This window comes from Centroberyx affinis, unplaced genomic scaffold (genome assembly GCF_046629955.1).
Source record: "Centroberyx affinis isolate AG114_WGS23_722 - 3 ecotype Tasmania unplaced genomic scaffold, CSIRO-AGI_Caff_v1 ptg001683l_1, whole genome shotgun sequence".
Classification (NCBI taxonomy): domain Eukaryota; kingdom Metazoa; phylum Chordata; class Actinopteri; order Beryciformes; family Berycidae; genus Centroberyx; species Centroberyx affinis.
Window position 1 is genome coordinate 84,080 of NW_027280102.1, and position 20,786 is coordinate 104,865.

Genomic DNA, 20,786 nt, shown 5'->3' on the forward strand with positions numbered 1-20,786 from the left:
GTGGAGGATATTAACAGTGTGGCATTTGATCTATTACCTGCAGGGGTACAGTGTGGGGGAAACCCACTTAAACTTATTTTGCCCAAGCTACTGTAATTTCCAGTTTTGTATGATGATGTGTTAACTAACTCTTGGACCAAATTTCTGAAGCCTGGAGATGTATAATTTGTTATAATAATCTTTCCTTGTGCCTTATCATATTTCACTGAGCAAAACCAGGCCATCTCCAAAATGATGCTAGTATAACTGACTCTCAGATAAACAACACATTCTCATTGCACATTGTAAGTTATCTTTGGAAAGTGGGTCTGTTGTCTCTTCGTCTCGCATGAATGTTCACGCACACACACAAACACACGCACACACACACACACACACACACACACACACACACACACACACACACACACACACACACACGTCAGAGGCCCTGTGCCCCTCCTGAGGCACCACAGGGGGATCATAAATGAGCATTGTGTGAGAAAGCTGTCTTCTGCAAAGTTTTCTCCTTTTATATTCTAATTTATGGGCTTTTTGAAGATTCCTCAGCATTCCTGACATTGCACAGTCAAAGTTTTGGATCCAGCCAAATAGTCAATATGATTTCTATTAAAGCATGGCTCGGCAGACAAGCCAACACTGTGTTTGATTGTCATAGATGCTTTATGTAAGTGTCAGTCATGGGAGCGGAGGGGAGAGAGAAACATCTCTCCTCCACATTGTTGTTTTTTTAAACGCCTGCCCAACATTTGGACCTTCTGGGATGAAGATTAAACAGATTGTGCTGTGCAAGGAAAACACTCAATCATGAGATCACTAAGCTTTCAGTCTAATTCAGTTAGGTTTAATTTGATTCAAAATGTTTGTTATCCCCCAAGAGATATTTGGTTTAGTTATTCTTCATATATTTTTACTGTATGTCTTTATTTTTAATTCTAATTCAATTTTCATTAACACATTTTCCCAGGCACTGTGTTCATTGAGGTTGATGTGTCCTACTAGCGGAAAACCTTTTCCGAAGCCTCACATACTTCCTTCAAAACACCACAACTAGATATAATCACTGGGAGTTGCCTCTCTTAACTCATTAAGTCATGACACTGGCTCATTTACAGCCTCTAGAGTTATCTAACTATATATTAATGCAAACAAGGCAGCAATTAACTGTCTTTGAGGTGAGCCAAATATACCAGCCCATGGTGCATAGCGAGAAAGAAATATCTCAGGGAATATTTTTTTATATACTGTAAATGCAGCTTAGCTTGCAGTCGGCACCCTGGGCTTATTTTTATATAGATCTTCAGAATAGTACTGTTGATCTAGGCTTATTTATTTGACCAAAATAAAAACACTGGACAACAGTTATCAAGACAAAAAAATTGTCTTGCTGCTGTGTCACGGTGATGACCTCCAACAACAACACTGGATTGTTATGCATACTCATACGGGAGAATAAATGCATTATTTTGATTTTTCACTTAAAATGAATAAGGAGAAACCATAGAATCCAAGTCATGACTCTAGAACAGTACTTTCATTCTCAGAAAATTGACTTAATATGAGTCCAAGTCTTCTGGGCTTGCAGTCAGAATACAGTCAGAAACCTGTTTACATTTTCCTCTGGAACATCTATTCTTGTCCATGGGTTCAGTGCATGATGGTGTGGTGCATCATGAGAGCCCTCAGGTGCAGCGTACAGTGTTTTGCTTATGAATATGATAATGCTTCTTTAGAAACGCACCCTTGGTGCTTCTACTCGGGAACATAGATTGAAGGCAGTGATATACAGGGCAAATATTCTGGGGAATGCTGAGGAGTGGCTTGGCACATGGAGCTGCCTTGGCATTGTTGCATCAATTACAATAGGGAGCCCCAAAAATTGCCTTGTGTGTTGCAACCTTTAGAATGTTTGGTATGAAGATGATTCTCTGGTGGAGCCTTGAAGTGGCTTCTGTGGGGTTGCAATTATGTCACATTAGTTACTCAGGCTGAGTCATTACTTATTGTACAAGTATTTTACCAGTGTATGTTACTGGTCTTTCAGGATATTGACATTGATCCCTGAAACCTCAGCTGATATACTATATGTGCTGCAATACTATTTTTTTTTGTCTTTAAGCAGTAAACTCTTTCTGGGAATTCAAGGACATTTGGATTGTAGTCTGTGAAACCAAGACAGTCACTTAAGTCCCTGTAATAGAACATGCCAGTTTGTAATTGAAGCAGTTAGTCTGCTGTCTTATGAGTGAAATCCTTGGCTCCTCTGCCAAACACTTGTCTAATCTCAACCCAGGGAGTGCCACTAGTAACATTCTGACAGAGAAATGTGTTCAGCCAAAGTCAAAATAACACCCCTATATAAGCTCAGGGTCATGTCAGGGAACGGGGATCGCTTGTTTAGGACACAGGGCTTCTGCTATAAATTCAGTGAGCTCGCTTTGCGTCTCTGCCCACCATGATGTCATGACAGCTTTACGACCTGGAAACATATCTGTCTGCCCCACTAGAGGAGAAAAGAGAGGATGGGAGGGGTTGTCAATCAATCCCCTCTTACTAAGAATTACTGTTGTGGAATGTCTTTTAACTTTCTCAACCTGTCTTTTTTTGTTGTCTCTCTTCGTCCTTGTAGCTGATTTTGGCGTGTCGGCAAAAAACACCAAAACCTTACAAAGAAGAGATTCTTTCATTGGAACGCCATATTGGTGAGTAACACATACACTGTGCATGAGAACGCCATCATGTGAAAAAGGATTGCACACACTGCTTTGTGTGAGCTGTAGATGCAGTGGATGATTACTTCTTAAGAGCAAACTTAAACTGAATGTGTTTGTACCAGAGGTGTAACCGAGTCAACTTTGCTCGAGTCCCAAGTCCGTCTCAAGTCTTGAGGCTCAAGTCAAGTCCCAAGTCTAAATGTAGAACACCAAGTCAAGTCAGAACAAATCAAGAGTCCAGTATCAATTCAATTATCTTAAAGAAAACTAAATATCTGACTTTTCAATGCAATATGGTTTTAATAGGATTAAAACTTGGTAAGAGCATCATGAGTTTGATTTCTATAATCAGTTTCAACATCAATAAATTCAATCAGTCCATACAAATTCAGAAAACAGAATTTAAATTCAGTTGTCTGGTAGAGCAAATCTCATCACTTTCAATCTAAGTCATTTACACAAACACAATCTTTTGTCAAGACTTTAGAAACCTTTCAAATCATCAAAGGACAAGTCAAAGTCAAATCCCAACCAGAACCACCAGAACCCAAGTCAAGTCTCAAGTATTCTCTTCATGCATCAAGTCAAATATCAAGTAGTTAAAATTGTACATATGCATACACACACACACACACACACACACACACACACACCGAGTTGTGTACTCAACTCAATACCTTAACCCTCTATTGTTTTCACAACAGTGCAACTCTCTCCACTTTGAAGGCTGCACTGTGTTGGTGTTGCCCTGAACCTTGTTCCATAGTGCTATTCCCTCTGTGAATATGGTCAGTCACAGTTAACCATTGACTAGAACAGGTTCTCATCAGTCAGGAATACCCTCCCGGCACAACGAAAACTTAACCCTTCCCTTTATGTGCTGAATAGAATATTAGCGACAGTTTTGGCGTACACCTTTCGCTGAATGCACTGATAACCAAAGTCAACATGAAACGGGGAGTAAACAATAGTTTCTTAGCACTTCTTAAGTAAATCTAAGAGCTCAGATTGTGGCTCTGTGCTATGAGAGCCGTTTTGCAAATTGTCAGCAAACACACGCTGACTGGAGAAGTGTGCTTGATGTTGACACATGCAAACTAGTGAGTAATGAGAGTGGGGAAACTCTCTCTGCAGTAATCACCAGCTAGTCACTGGTTGCTCTCATTCGGAGATATAAATGTGTTTGTAACTATAGCTTTCAGATAAGATCAGAAACGGTAAAACCATATTGGGACTGCTCTCTCTTTATGGTTTGCTGTGTCAGTTTATGGTTGTCTTGAAAAGTTGTCAGGTAAACCTTTGAAACAGAATCATATTTTTCCAACATGATTTCACGCATCAAATGTTTACTGCTTCAGTTATTTATTAGCTGCGTCACCTTGTTCACAATCATGCTCAATAACACAAGTTACTTTTGACTGCTAATCATTAGGACACATACACCTTGGGAAATATTTTATAGATCTGATCTTGGATTTAAGGTGCACATGGCCAGACGCACACATAAACAGCCTCCAAGTTCAGTAATCCCAGATGGACAGCTGAGGAGAATGATGCCACCATAAGATGCCAATATCATGAATGCTGCATCAGTGTTTGTCCTTGAAGGGTTTCATTCCAAAATGCTATATATCCATTTTGAAAAATGTTGCTACCTGACTCATCAGGCAATATTATTTGAAAAAAATAACTTATTTTATAAGCAAATGTCTTAAGATGACTTCTAACTTAAATACTAACCCATAACTTTCATGCCAGCAGTCAATATGGGAGAGTGGATATCTATTTTTGGAATACAACTCTTCCCTTTCTTTTCCTGTTTTGGTGTTACTCTCTTTATCAGTCTTCTACAGGCGTCTGTGTTTTTGCATACTGTGGTTATGTGTGCTGTGATGCCTTCACTCTAAAATTGCAATACATGTGTTATGCTTGAAAACTTGTAGAAAAAGGAAGATCAAGTGCTCTTCATTTTCTAATATCTTCATATTTTAAACATTTGCTGCACATGCTCAGCTTTATTTTATCCACAACCATGTCTCAGAAAAGTCACATGATGCACTTTTTCACAAAATAGTTAATTCTATAGAAGAACTTTAATAGCACCTGTGGGGAGGATGACACCCCACTCAACACCTTGACTATTCCTTTAAGCCTGGTTTAAGATAATACATCAATAACATGCAGTATAGGTCTCATAGCTTGTTGTCTGTAGAGCTAAAATAGAGTTAAAATAGAGAGTTTTGAGTGAGGATTCGGTGCCCTGCATTATGTCCTGGTCCCTACAAAACTTTAACTGTTGCTTTGTGTGCGTGTTTTGTCTGTCTCCAGGATGGCTCCGGAGGTGGTAATGTGTGAGACCATGAAGGATGCTCCGTACGACTACAAGGCGGATATCTGGTCTCTGGGAATCACGCTGATCGAGCTCGCCCAGATTGAACCCCCGCACCATGAGCTCAACCCCATGAGGGTCCTGCTGAAGATAGCCAAGTCGGAGCCTCCCACCCTGGATCAGCCAAATAAATGGTGAGAGCGTTTAAAATGAGTCTGATTTCCGCTGGATTGTACACATTGGTCAAGAATCTTCCCATGTCAAATTTGCCAATTGAGAACAGAAAGCTGGCTTGCATTGTAGAGAAATAGAAAATAGAAATAGAAACCGAGTATATAAAACCCTGGGAACATCTTTGGGTTGTAGCCCCTTTTGCACAATCCATGTCTCATTGGTTTCAGCACTGAATATGACAGGTGAAGTCAGCAGGGGATCATTTTTTTCACCTCGATTCACCTGGTCAGTCGATTTCATGGAATATGAGCAAGTAAACGTTCCCAAAATTTTGCACAGTCAGTGTAGAGTCGACACTCTATATATCACGTTCTCCTCCTCCTCCTCCTCTCCACCAGCGGTCCAGTTTGGCCGCTCCAAAACTACAGCCACAACTCAGCGAAGAGACAGGACTATAGCGAGTGCAAAGCTGTGGCATTTTCCAGTCAGTTTTACGAGTCTGAGTGTTCCATTTGCCGCACGTACAGCACCGCATAGCTGAAGTTATCGGGTGTTGAACGCGGGGGTTCGGGGTGGGGAGCCTACTCATCACCTCTGCTGAAAGCTTTATTTGTATTAAGAAATATCGCTGCATTTAAGAACCAAACGATTGCTACCCGCAAGGAGTTATGCAGCCAACTGTACCAGCGCCACATTCCTGGAAATGCTCTGTTCTCTGTTTGCTCTGTCATGAAGTTATCTAAAAAAAAAAAAAAAAAAAACACAGCACCTCTCCCCTCCTTCCTCCATCCCTCTCTCCCTCCCTCCTTTCTTCATTCCCTTTGTTTTGATTAATGCCTTTTCCTTGTGTTTACCCAAGGTCGCGGGAGTTTAAAGATTTCCTGAAGAAAGCTTTGGATAAAAACCCAGAGAGCCGGCCGACTGCGGCACAACTCATAGAGGTACGCCCCGATACACAATGAGCACCTTTAACTTAGTGAGTATTGTACAACATGGGCGCTTTGATGCACGGTAGGGCATTGTCCGCTTGCTGTCCTTATCTTGCAGTGGCACACACAACACACACACACACACACACATACAGAACCTTATCAGTTAATCTTCTATTTTAAGCCATGAATGGAGTGATCTATGCTAGGGAGGTGAGCGGTGCCACGTGGAGGGCGTGGGCGTGGGGGTGGTTAGAAAGAGGTATAGGACATTTGGAAGAGGGCAAGGCCAGACAAGAAACCGACCAGGTGTAGACAGAGCCAGAGTGTGTGGGGTGAGAGAGTGTTGGATGTTTGGACACGGGCATTTTTCTTTATTTTTTACTGTTTTTCACATTATAGAATAATAGTAAAGACATCAAAACTATGAAATAACACAAATGGACTTATGCAGTGACCAAAAAAGTGTGAAACAAATCAAAACTATCTTTATATTTTATATTCTTTAAAGTAGCCGCCCTTTGCCTTGATGGAAATGCAAAGGCTTTGGAAAGAAATCCATACATAGGCATCAACTTCACTATTTATATTTGTCTGAGAAACAAATTTCAAGCATTTAAGCGTAAGCCTTTAGATCAAAATTGCTTTAAGTTGATGAAAAACATAGTACATTCAATCAGGTGTGTCCAACTTTTGACCGGTAGTGTGAAGAAAAGGCGAATATAGGGGAATGTTCAGGATTTTTAGAAGCCGATCCTGTCCAAGTTTTTGTCTTGGGATGCCAGACTTGCTGTCTCTGAAATATTGACACCAAGAAATATTACTCTCAAAATCGTTGACAAATCCTCTCAAATAGTTTTTTCTTCTCTTATTAGCTAAGTATCAGAATCCCCTTTGTTTGCAGTACAGTAAATGCACAGGGATTTGTCTTGGTGACACTGGTGCAGCAGCATACAGTATAAACAACTCAAATGGTCCCAGAAGTGCACTTTGGCACACATGAGACAACAGCACCTCACATTTAAGTGCAAGGGGGACTTTGACTTGCAGTATCATTGCCAATAAACACTGGTGCCAATTTCTCTGGCACAAAAACTCTTCTGTCAAAACTGTTTTGAAGTTCGTGGAGGAGCTTTGACAAGTGATCCATGGGAAAGGTTTCTCAAAATCCTGAATCCTGAGATGAAGAGAGAGAGAGAGGGAGAGGGGAAAGAATGGAAGAGAAAACAAGTGAACAGGGTGTGGATGAAACGGAGAGAGAGAGAGAGAGAGAGAGAGAGCGAGCAACATCTATTAAAATTCAAGAGCCACAGTTTCCTGTCTGCATCCCACAGCTGAGGGAATGCCAGCTATTTACATTCCCGGTCTCAGCCAATAGCACGTCTGGATCACTCCGAGCTCGCCACCTCTGGCCAATTAGAGAGAGAGGGAGACGAATACCCTAGACCAAGGCCTTCTGGGAATTCTGCATGTGCTCTGCAGTCGGGGAGAGACGGGCGCGGTCCGGTTTTGGTGCCGTGCCGGAGGTTTCAGATGGTTATCATGCCACTGCCGCTCCTAACGGCTGTCAGATAGCGTTTAGATAGCTGGGAATAAATCCCGCTGAGTAATGGATGTCGGCTGATGATTGCTGGCTGTAAATGACCGTCAGTTTATGTCACACTTGCTAGGTCAGACTCATTATTCCAGTTAATCGTTCGGATGGTCTGAATGTGAAAAACGCATGTAGTACAGTAGGTAAAAAGGCAAATAATGATGAATCATAGATAATGGAGACAGGAGTATAGGTGGATATATTTTTTAGTGTGTATGACTGCAAATAAAGAGAGGAAGATAGATAATGTCTTGGTCATCAACTTTTTTTAAGGGATACACTACCAGTCAAAAGTTTGGACACACCTGATTGAATGTACTGTATTGTACTGTACTTATCTTAAAGCCATTTTGATATAAAGGCTTATGCTTAAATCCTTGAAATGAGTTTCTTAGACAAATATAAATAGTGAAGTTGATGCCTATGTATGAATTTCTTTTCAAAGGGCGGCTACTTTAAAGAATCTAAAATATATGATAGTTTTGATTTGTTTAACACTTTTTTGGTCACTGCATAATTCCATTTTTGTTATTTCATAGTTTTGATGTCTTTACTATTATTCTAAAATGTGGAAAATAGTAAAAATAAAGAAAAATCTGGTGTGTCCAAACTTTTGACTGGTAGTGTATATGCAGGGGTATAAACTGTAAGCTCTCTCTCTCGCTACTGTTTGTGTCTGTCTTCCTCTGCTTGTTCTCTCTCTCTGTCTACTTTATATCCCAGCCTGGGCTTTGTAATGGTTTTGCGACATCAACATCAACATACGCACACACACATACACACACTCCCCTGTCATTACTATACAGGTAACTGTGCCTTCCTGCTGTCCCCTCTCCTACTACTCTGGTTCCCAAATAGCCCATATGGTTCACATTTAACCATTTCACGCCTTGTCGCCAGGCAGCCATCCATATAAGACCCAAAATGGCCAGACTCGCGGGGTCTAAAGCAATGGAAACATCAAAGACAGGACATAAGCTCCATTGATCCGCATCTTGATCCAAAATGGCGGTAAAATAACATCATTATATCCAACGGGGCTGCAATACTACACCGTCAGCCTTTTTCCCCCTGCTTTGATTTGCCCCAGTGAAACTGGGTTTAGCTGGAGCAGGGGTGGTCTGGGTTCAGTTGTGATAATAAACAGTTTGGAGTTAAAATCTCAGAAGTGCGCTACTGTAGGTGTTGTAATGACCCCTGAGGGGAAAGGAGAAAGGGATACACTGCTAATATTTTGTTTTAAACCAGTTAATATCACTGAACAATGTAGACTTGGACCATTAGTTGGGGCCATTGGACAAGAAATTTTTATAATCCATTTTTGTCATTCAGGTTTTTGTATTGGATACATTCTGATACCCATACTGTATTTACGGCAATATCTGAGACCAGTATCGATATCTGATAACTTATATACATATTGATATATCCCTAGAAGCTAGGCTAACAAATTTTCTTGAACCACATCAGTCTATATATGCTTTTTACTCAGCTCACGATCCATCTTGAATGAATTTACCCTTTTCCTGGGATCCAGGCTTGAGATATAGTTCAGACTCTTGCTCTGACCCGTCATTTTGACAGCACCTCCACAGGAAGCCCAGAATGTCATGCCATTTTGCTGTTGAGGAAGGGGAGGAGCAGATGGCCTCTATATAGAGTGGCTGGGTTATTTATTTTATTTCACTTTTATGCACGTACACCCCCTGCACCGCCGCCACCACCACTACCACACCCACTTACAAGAAATACTGCTTAGCTCAGTAAATAGGATCCCAAATTCACATATGGGGTTTTTCAGGTGTTATTGGTCGCACAACTGCAAATTATTTAAAATGGAAGATTACTGTTTTCATGTTTTTCAGGATTTTTTAGTGTGTTCTTGATGACAACCCTGCAGCTTATTCAGCTCACTCGGTACCAACGCAGGTCCCTGCTGTGGTTTTGACAGACTGATGGCTGTTTTCTGTCTGTGAGAATGTTCTCAGGAAGTGGTGCTGTGGTGTTGGTGGAGTCTAAATCATTTCAGTTCAATTCGTAGTGGGGCTTGAGTTACTGGTATGTCCCTCCTCCGCCTCAGTAGCTGGGTTTCCACTGAAGTACATTTGTGAAAATTAGGACATATCAAATTGGGAAGGCTGAGCAGAAATGGCAAATTTTAATAACATTTCCTCAATATTGCAAAAAAGTTTATGCTCACTTGTAATTAAATTTCCATGTCGTTTTCCTTGTGAATGTGTTTTCTGATGTTGCTTTAACCTAACATTCAGGAAGCCAATTTATTTGCTTGAACTCAGTTAATGGAAACTTACATAATTTGCATTCTATGTTTTGCAACATTTCAAAAGTTTACTTCACAACTTGCTTCACATTGGATGGAAGCATGTTACATAATTGGAACTTAAGATAATTTGCAGAAGAAGAAGAAGTCTCTGATACACTAGGACATATGGGACAAAAATGTATCTTAAATGCTTCCAACAAGAAGTCCCAATGTATGCAATACACAATACTCTCTTAATTGGGAAATGTTGCCTTAAATGTTGTCTGTTTTGTCCATAAGTTGTCCAAGGTGTGTGTGTGTATGAGGCCTTTAAACTGATGTTTTCATACCATGTTAATGTCTGTGTCTTCCAAACTGGATAATAATAAATAATATTCAGTGCCGTTTGAACTGCTAATAAACAGCAGCATCACTTAGCAGTATTGTTTCCCTCTGCCTCGCTCTGTCCTCTCCCCTCTGCAGTGTAATAAACGGCTAGATGGCACTCAGCTTTTACCTGAGTCATTAGAGAGTAGCTGACTGTTGTTTGTCATTGGAGAAGGTAAAAGCTAAGGGCTAATGCGGTCCTCATGGACGGGACCCAGCACACAAACAAACCCCTGTGCGTGCGCGCACGTACACACACACACACACACACACACACACACACACACACACACACACTCTTCATAATCCTCTTGCAGCCTTCCCCTTTGCCAGCTGTACCAATTAAATTACACTACAGTGCAAAGTAGCTGAATAATAGATGATAGGTCTTTTATCCCTGCTGCACTCACCTTTTAATTTAGCTTCTATTCTCTCGCCGCTCGCCTTTTTATTGCCTCGTTTGAGCCGCGGAAAAACACTGTTTTCTCCTTATAAGTTGCAGGATATACATGGCTTGCTATTTTAAGGACATGCTGTTAGTTTTGTTTCATCAGTATATCATTCATTGGGACAGTTGCATTGTAGAGTGACTGCTGATCAGGAGCTGCCAGGTGGTAGATAGGGTGACAGCAGTGAAAGTCTCCCCTTGCCTCGCCTTTCTTGCCTTGTTGTCTTTCAGTCTCACTCCTCTCCTGGTGTTAACATTGTCCAGAACCCATGCTTGTACCGAAGCTACTGTACATGTTTGTCTGCAGCAGTTATTTTTGTTCTTTTCACCAGAATTTACTTTCATTGAGTCACCGCACTTCCTCTCCCTTTTCTCTCTAACTCATTGTTTTTCTTTACCCCAGCATGTCATAGCACATTTCCTGCAGGCTGTCTCGTCTGATTTAAGTAAAGACAAATACAGCTAAAGTAGTGACACATAAAATGGCCAGAAGTCAAACCACTACCAGCATATTTACCAACATATATTGGAGGTTATCTCTTCTTCTTCTCTCCCCATTCCTGTACTTGCAGCGTCCCTCAAGCACGGCTGTTTCATGGTGGTCTACTGACACTCACACACACCAGTTTAATGGTTGTATGTGTGTTTATCCTGCGGTTACGTCAACCTTTTCAATCTCTCTCCCTCTTTGTACTGGCAACACCCAAATGTTATCTGGTAAATGTTTATGGTATTGTTTACAAGCTCATTTAAGCTCAGAATATGGTGCGTAGATTCAAAATGGGAAACTGAACGATGGGTGGTGTAAACTGAAAAAGAAAAATGTTTTTAAGGAATTTGTTTTGTTATTTTTTTTGAAGAGAACAGAAAGAGTTTGTCTCTGTAAACTCAGTCTTGCTTTTTTTATGCTTAGCACTCATTTTGTTTGACTGGTGATGCCGCTAACACCCATCTCTCCTCTGTCTCTGTGTCGACAGCACCCCTTTGTGAGCTCGGTGACGTCCAACCGCCCGCTGCGGGAGCTGGTGGCCGAGGCCAAGGCTGAGGTCATGGAGGAAATCGAGGACAATAGAGAGGAAGGAGAGGAGGATGACGCCGCGGAGCTCACTGTGGTACCAAACCTGGATCTTTTCTCTTTTCAATCCCTTCATAGTCTTTTTTGTTGTTTTGTTTCTAAAAGGAGAGTGGGCAGTCCACTTTCCCCCAGTAGGTTTTTCTGTTTTTTTTGAGGCAGTAAGGCTGAAAGAAATATAAGGCTCTGGTGGCATTTAGGCCTAGGCCAGTACATGTGATTCGAGAGGCAGGGGTCAATCCACAACACCGTCTCTGGACCCTCTTTCTAATCATCTACTGCACTCCAGGGAAGCATAGTAAACTTTTTCAGCTTAAGTAAATTAGTCTCTTATCTTTGGACAAAGGCCCATGAAAACATAGTACTCTAGTAATGTGAAAACCCATCTAAAATAGGCCCATGACCAGTTCCAGGTACTGATCTTTTATTTAGCTCTAATCCCTCACCTCTAATCCAGCACCTTGGTATACATCTTTTCACATTTTCATTGGTATATTTTGGTTTTCACTACTCCAGTTTTATATATTTTACATTTCATCCATCTATCCTCCATCTGTCTTTATATCATCTACCTGTCCTTTTTACATTTCTATATATATTTCTTCTGTCTGTGGAAGTACTGAGTCATTCATTCTTTCAGTCATTCATTAATTTTCTCTACCCGCTTGATCATTTTCAGGATCAATGGGGGCTGGATCCTATCCCAGTTTACATTGGTGTTTATTTTTGTCTCATAACAACTGGGAAAAATCTGCCATTGGGGTCAGTTGCGATCACTTGTTTCCAGTGCAAATCAAGTTTGTTGTTGTTTTTAAAGTGATATTTTCTTCACACTAGTGAAGTGATCTGCTTTTTTCTGCCTTGTTTCAAAATATTGACTCTTGCTTTCTAGAAAATTCTTGAAACAAGTGAAATTATCTCACCCCCATTAGCAGAGTTTCTCAGTTGTTTTAATAATAACATTGAAAGACTGAATATGAGTATGAACAACTTGTTTTTTGCAGTGGTCTTAGACTTTCTCTGTCTTTCTGGGCGGTCTGAAGCTGAATCTGACAGTTTGGGTTCAGTGGTTTTAGAAAAGTGTGTTTTCGGTCTAAGTGTTGACAACTGACAGAAAGATGAGAGGTGGAACACACATGCACACGTTTACACACACACACACACGCACACACACTCTTTTCCTTCAATCTCGACTTCCCCAGCTTTTGAAGTCCTTGCTTGTTGACCCCTTAGAGCAGCATTTCTTGTAAACACGGCCTTCCTGTGCTCTGCCTGCCAAAAGATTGAAGGTCCGTTCTGCAGGCGAGCGTTTCTAAATCTATTAGAGAGCACTGGATTAGAAAGTGACATGGCATCAGCCTGCACTTAACCACGCTCGGCACAAACACAGGAACAGAAACCGGAACACTGGCATTCACCCACTCCCATGCGGCAAGGTTAAATTTAGGTGCTGCCTTAGACCTTACTCGTGTATAGAAATGCTATCACCTCGCAACCTCTGACAGAGTAAATTATTTAGAGTCTGACATTGTTCTGCCTCTGCAGTCTGACCCGTAAATAAACATGGGCTGTGTACGGTACATCTCATGACCTTGAGGGACCTGAGAAATAATCTTGTCAAGAGGTAGTTTTGACTAGAGAAATGTGTTTTTTTTCCTCTTCTCCAGGCCATAAATTCATTTTTATTAGGAGATTATCCCTGCTTGTTGTGTTCCTGAATGCTAGCTGTTCAAGCCTTAGGCATGAAGCTAACCTTCACAGCCTCAGTGTCAAGTCAATTCAAGATTTCAAGATTTTATTTACCCAGAATGTTTGAGAATAGACAAGACTGATTCAAGTCATGCTGGTTTGATACCTGCCTGAGGCACTAGCAGAATTGACAAAGTACCAGCCACAGCCTAAAGTTGCCAATGATAATGTCAACAGTTAGTGTGACGGCTTATTGATGACTTTATTGAGGTGAATATAGGCTGCAGAGTAGTGATTAGTAAGAGTTGTTGTAGGATCTGTCTGGTTGATTTCAGCCATTATTTCAGCTCATTCATGTTCATTATCAAGTCCTTTTAAAGAAGATTTTGGCAACATCTCTGGTGCAAGCACTCATTGCTGTGGTGTTTCTGCGCTGTGTTTCCCAGACATCACCTGTCAATCAAACAGTGTGGTCAGTACTGTGACGTCTTTCTGATTTTCTGTTGATGAAGTTTGAGTTTCAGTATGTGGCACTCTTTTCTTTGTCTGTTCAGCCATGGCGGCTATCGCTGCTCATGCTAACTGCCGAGCTGCTCTTTTATTTATTCCAAACAAAACACTGTTGATGCTGCAGGAAAACGCATCACTTCCTGTCCACCAGAGGATTTTTCCTGGGGAAGACCTAACTGACCTTTTGTGTTTATATCAATTGGCAATAGAGAGTAGAAAGATTGACATTTTTTAATATGAAAATGTTTCAGATTACTATGATATACTTTAATGTGCATTACTATACGTGTATGGCCTGCTGGTCCAGACGAGTTGGCCTGCAGAGTCTGAACATCAGACTTCTTCATCGCTGAGCTCAGCTAACTGGGAAGTCGTCACATTGCAAACGACTTTCACTTCACTACCAGACCCTCATCTCTTTTCCTCACTGTCTCCCAGAGGGCAGCTGCAAGCGCTCTCTCTCTCTCTCTCTCTCTCTCTCTCTCTCTCTCTCTCTCTCTCTCTCTCTCTCTCTCTCTCACACACAAACACACACACACAGGTACACCTCGACCCACATGCAGAAGGAAGCTAGCCCAGTGCTGTAAACACCCTTCAAGGCCCTGGAACCCAGCCAGGCAGTTAGCCAGCCATTCCTCTCTAGCTATATATCATACACAGCCAGACGGAGATGTTTTCAGACACCATTAGGAAGGCTAGACCTGATCATAAAGATGTATGATGGCATTGTTTACCCATGCTGGGAGACGGCAGAAGAGTATTTCAAAAAGCAGAATTGCTCGGTTAGCCATATAGCTCTACACATGATCATGAAATAACTTATTCCGTGTTGTTTACAATTATGGTTTATGAAGTTTCTATGGCTACAAGACATGAACATGAAAAACCCTCATGCTTAGTGAAATACCCCCATGGTCCCTCTCTTCCTGCATGTCTGCCATGATTTACACAGGCTTTTCACCTCTGTAATTATTATTGCTACTTATTACTGATTAGATGGCTATCTCAGCCCAGGTACAATAAGAGGGGAAACAAGTAGCGCAGGAGTCTAAACAGGAATTACTGCATTCCTACTAAACCAAAGGTCAAGGTTAGTTCAGTGTTGGTTTGAGGCTTAAAGGACTTCATCCATTAGCATTTGGGCTTAGACCAAATAGCAGCGAGGCTAAAAACATTAACATTTTGGAGAACACCAGCAACACAGAGCCTAAAAACATTATCGCTGAATGTTTTGTCACATCCATGCATGACAATGACTCCTGTTCTCTCTCCTCTGCCCTCCCTCCTCTTTCTTCCTTCAGCCCCCAGGCAAGGAGTCATGCCAGACCAGCCAGACCAGTTTGGAAGGAGACCAATCTCCAGACACCCCAAGCCCAACAACACCCTCCCCCACCACACCTTCCCCCACCACACCTTCCCCTACCATACCAGTACCTGTCCCCAGGGAGGAGGCCAGGCCGGACACCCCAGCAGAGGGGGACCCCGGCGGCGTCGTGGTGGTCCCCATTCCCCTGCCACGCCAGACACCTCACCAAGAAGATCAGGGCGACAAGCTGCCCGAAGAAGTCATTCTTGAGTCGGAGAAATCTGAGAGCGAGGCCTCAACCAAGACCTCCAGCTCGGACTCGGGCATCGAGGACGGGAAGAGTACACCCACATCAGAGGAAGAAAAGGTGCTTTTTTTGAATCTGTTGATTCTTTGGCTGTTAGTGTGAAGCCTGTTGCATTTTATACCGTTGCGCAAAATGTATTATATATGAAAATTAGGAACACTTGCTCTTTCCACAAACTAGACTGACCAGGTGAATCAAAGAAAACAATATTACCCCTTGTTGATTTCACCTTTCAAATTCACTTGAGCAATAAAGGGGAGATGTAAATAAACACAGGTTAAGGAGGGATGTTTAGACCTTAGCGAAAGATTTCTCTTTCGCTGTCAGGGGGATATTCCTAATGTTTTAACTGTGTATTCAAAGATTTTATACATGAAGTTAATTTGATTTAACTCCCAAGGTTATCGTGGAGACCCCGGAGACAGAACAGCCACCGTTGCTGGCCCAACCGGAGGCACAACCCGAGGAAAGGGTTGACATCGTCATGGTACCAACAGAGCCAGAGGTGCCCAAGATCCTGGTGTCCGAGGAGGAGAGCAACGTTAGGGGTAACGGAGAGGTACGAGCTCCAAGCCCCAGTCCTCCTCCCAGCTCCACTGTCACCCCCACCCCAACTCCTACGCCTTGCTCCACTCCTACCCCAGTACCTGCACCTCGCTCTGGGCTGAACGGCAGCATGATGAAGGGAACCCCAGAGCGGACGTCGATAGGAGGAAACATGGAGACTGTCTCGCCCCACGCCAACGGAAGGATAGCCAACAAGCGGTACTCGGATGCGGGCAGCATGGCCTCAGAGAGCATGGACATGTCGGTCAACAAGGAGAACATCTCGCTCTCTATCAGGGTAAGTCAGCATAAAGCAGAAATTATTCAACATTATTCACATTTAGAAATACGTGGTAAAGGGTATTTCTGTGTGTACTCAGTTACCCAGCAATCAAGATATTTGCCCTTGCTCTTAGACAAACAAGTCTACATAAAATGTGAGTAATTTCCCTTTCAGTCAGGTTATATAAATATTATGCAGAATGATTAAAATCCTTTCATGTAATAGTTTCTTGATGCATATATGCATTCATCAAGAAATCCTTTACATAATGTTTTCTTGAAATGTATAAAAAAATAAGATGAACGAACCTTGCATATAGACCAATCATTAATTTTTACGTGCTACAACACAGCATGTCTTCAACATGAAATGGGACAAGGTGCTGAAAAATGGTCCGCTGTAGCTCAGCACCTCGGTAGCAGGACCCCTCCTTGGAAAAACTATTTCTCGGCACCCACGGAGGAACTGAGACTGTATGGTGTTGTGTTTTGGGCTGTGGGTGTGAACCCTCTTAAACAGAGGCAAGCCTGTCTTCCATTGGGCTTGCCCTTCACATTACATTCAGGGTGGATACAGTGAATGAAATAAGAAAACACTCTCAAACTTGAAGCTTTGAAAATGCAATATAATTTCAAATTGGTTATGATCTATGGTGAATATGGATTCATTTAGTGAAGCTGGCCCGAGGGGAAATATTTACAAACATTTCTAGCATTAAAAGCATTAAAAAGCCTCTGCAAAGAAAGTTCTACAGATACAAAAACAGCTTCTGAAATAGCTAGTGCTCAACCTGAGAATCCCAGGGAGGGAGGGAAGTGAAGAGAGAGAAGAGAGAGTCCATTTTATCATTAGACACCAAGCCTTTCTGAAGCAAAATATGCAACATTTTCCATTCACTGGGACCAATGGTGGCCTTTGTGTGGGCGCTATTCAGTATTCAGTACTGTGAATGGACGTTTCTATGCAGCCCATTGTCACCGAGTCGCTTCTGGTCGCTTATGGACTGACCATGATTGGAATCCTATTGACTGTGTGTGGAGTTGTGTCTGTTTGTGATATGTAAGTTTTTCCAGAACAGATTATTCAGCAGGCCACTCAGCCAGCGGCCCACAGTGAAAGTGAATGGGCTATCTTTGTTTTTGGATAGGAGGCTAGGCAGACTCTCTCACTCTCACTTGCTCTCTCTCTCTCTCTCGCTCTACATGTGCATTTGTGTGTGTGCGCATGAAAACCTGTTTGTATGTACTTGTGTGTGAGTGTGATTTTCTGAATGACAGTTCATGGGAACACAGCAGGATCACATAAAGCCTCAAAGCCAAACACAGCAGCTGAGCTACAGAATGACCCCCAGGTTCTCTGAATACACTGTCAACATGTACTTAATAACACACACACACACACACAGAGGTGTCATCATTATGAGTGTCAGACATGTAGAGAAGGTGTCGACAGTACAGAACAGAACAGTACAGAAGTAGCTTCCAGTAGCTGCCTTCCCTATAGTGATAGCCTCACACAGAGACTCATATGGAGTCTATTTGCTCAGCTGGCGGATTTCACTTCAACTTCTCAACACTAACAGGATGATTGGGGGCTGTAGCGGAGTAGTGGCTTCATGATGCAGCTTTTTCAGTGTTGACAGCAGTTTGTGCAAACCAAATGAATTCCTACTCTGCCTAGAACAGAGCTGCTCTTCCTTCATTCTTCCCTTGCTCTCTTGATTCCATTCTCTCTTCCTTGTTTCTTTCAGTCCTTCCTTGTTTTCTTGCATCCATTGTCAATTTCCTCCTTCCTCTTCTCTCGTCTTTGTAGAAACAGTTGATATATGTTGCAACTAGGAAGTGATGAAATCCAGGGGTTGAGCCTCCCAGTGTTTACTGTGTAAACTCCACCCTATCAGTTTTGTAAATATTGTCAGTGGAAGCTGATTTAGATAGGGGGCAGTGGAAATATATAACCATTCAACAGCATGTGCCTGGTCAGTCATGGCAGGTTTTGCCTATGAAGCTGCAAAGACGGAGACAAGTCGGGCGCTAACGTCTCTTAAACATTTCTTTTTATTAAGTCTCAGTGTTAAATAATATGGACTTGTCTCTGGATATGTATTTCAAGGCTCATGCTGCAGTCTCTGCTTTCGCAGTTGTCTTTCCCAATGCTACCAAAAAGGGGTTCAGGGGGTTCTTAAACTTTGATCTGAGAGCCAACACAAAGGTCATGGGCCTCTTCCTGGTAGGTCCCATGAGAGAAATATAATGAAACATCAACTTTTCAGGAACTAAGAAAAACACCCTTGCTATTAGTTTGATGACGATGCATTATTGATTTAATCTTATTGGCTTTGTGGTTCACTCAAGCGGTTTTGCAGAAGTTTCTCAACCAACAGAGGGGCGTGAAATCCTTCAATTGAAGTGAAAATGTGAAAATCAGCCAAATTTGGAGTAATGAGGTTTTCACCCAGCAGTGACACTAAATATGTTTTAAGCTGAGTCCTAGGTCTGAGGCTCGGTACTCAGATTTTGTATCTTGCTGAAAAAGAGGCCCAGCCCAGCTACAGAGTGTCATATTTAGGGGATGATGTGATGTAGTTGTGTTAGACAGGGTTACTTCCTGCTTGGCACTCCCCATTAGAGTGACAGAGAGAGCATCTTGGTGCTTGCTACAGTAGAACCGGATTAACAGGAATATCAGTGGACACACACACACACACACACACACATTGAGTTGCCCCTCCTGCCAGATAAAGAGACTCAAACTCATGCACACACATATTTTTTATTTTCAAAACTTAGCAATATCAAGTGTCCTTGTGTTGCAGCAGGTACCATGCAATAGCACGTTTGAATCTGCCTTCCCACATGTCACTCTCCACTGTAGAGCTGAAAAGTAAATCGAAAAAAAATCAAAATTGTAATATAGACCTCTGCAATTTCCAAATCGCAGAGGCTGCAATTAATTCCTTAAAAGAGAGGGGCGTCCAAACTGGATTTCTGAACATGGTGCTCTAGAGCTCCTGGTAATCTTGGTGAAATTATTGGTGAAAACCTTTCATCACACTCAAACTCAGTAAATCCTGCACATCTATATTTTTTAAACAAAATCACTTTGCCTTAAAGTTATAAAAAAATGTATAACAAGAAAAATCGCAGAATCGCAGTTTAAATCGCAATTGCAATATTCTATCAAATAATTGCAATTAGATTTTTTTGGTCAATATCTTTCAGCTCCACTCCACTATAATAGTGTTGAAATGCCCTAAAATAATCTTCAATCTCCAATATATTTGTTCCCAAACGCATGTAGTTTAGAAGGAAACACACACACACACACGCACTCATAACCTTTGATCTTCCTCTCTCTCTAACTGTCCCCCTCAGGACTCTCGCTTCTCCAGTAAGACCCTGAAGCGAACCAGGAAGTTCCTTATCGACGGCGTGGAGGTGAGCGTGACCACCTCCAAGATCATTGGCGACGATGAGAAGAAGGACGAGGAGATGAGGTTCCTCAGGTAAGTCTGTCGCTGTCTCTCTCCCTCTCTCTTACACACACACACACATTAGTAGGACCAATGGTGGCTCTGCCTGCCTGTCTGTCCCCCTCTTGTTTCCTGGAAAAGTGACGCTGTTTTATTTCTCGTTAAACGAGGGGCATGAACTCAGGGGTCCATTCATTCTTTGGCTCAGAGTTGAGTCTGGACGGTTGTGTGTGTGGCTGCTCCATGTTGGGATGTCCGTTTACTAAACAGACTTTTTCAAGCATCCTGCTCTTTTGGTCTTTAGTCCTTTGAGATTAGTGGACACAAAAAGCTTGAATGCTTTTATGGAAAAATTACTAACTTGGGTTACAGTAGGAAACTAAAAAAAACCGATGTCTGTGAAGTTACTTTTAGATTGGGGTGAAGATGAGGTCAGTTAGTTGTAGTGTATGTGGGAAGTGGGACATAGGGAGTCCAAATCTTCTGAGAGGAGGATCTACACTTTTGTCCAATGACTTCAGTTACTTAATATGCTTTAAAAAGAACCATATTTTGCCCAGTAAAGACACTTTTAACATACACACTCTACACCCTTTGAAGCCCTGGGGATTTCCTAGTGTATTGCCACTGCCATCTAGTGGCAAGAATATGACACTACATCTGATGTGTGTAGGGTAATAACATCAGACCTGGGTCAAGTCGTTTTTACCAATAATTCTTAGAATTTCAGTGATCACATAATTTTGTTAATTATTACAGGGAT

At 42.0% G+C, this 20,786-nt stretch overlaps 1 protein-coding gene across 1 annotated transcript in view; it reads left to right on the top strand.

Annotated features, from left to right (window-relative positions):
- LOC139651561 (serine/threonine-protein kinase 10-like) overlaps window positions 1-20,056 on the top strand; it is a gene marked incomplete at its 3' end in the record, with an annotated part of 48,404 nt that extends 28,348 nt beyond the window's left edge. Inside the window, exons 5-11 of the mRNA XM_071528522.1 lie at window positions 2,630-2,702; window positions 5,043-5,237; window positions 6,077-6,158; window positions 11,816-11,950; window positions 15,411-15,782; window positions 16,123-16,566; window positions 19,926-20,056. Of these exons, the coding sequence (XP_071384623.1) occupies window positions 2,630-2,702; window positions 5,043-5,237; window positions 6,077-6,158; window positions 11,816-11,950; window positions 15,411-15,782; window positions 16,123-16,566; window positions 19,926-20,056 (1,432 nt within the window). The remainder of the gene's footprint in view (window positions 1-2,629; window positions 2,703-5,042; window positions 5,238-6,076; window positions 6,159-11,815; window positions 11,951-15,410; window positions 15,783-16,122; window positions 16,567-19,925) is intronic.
- Window positions 20,057-20,786: the final 730 nt, after the last annotated feature.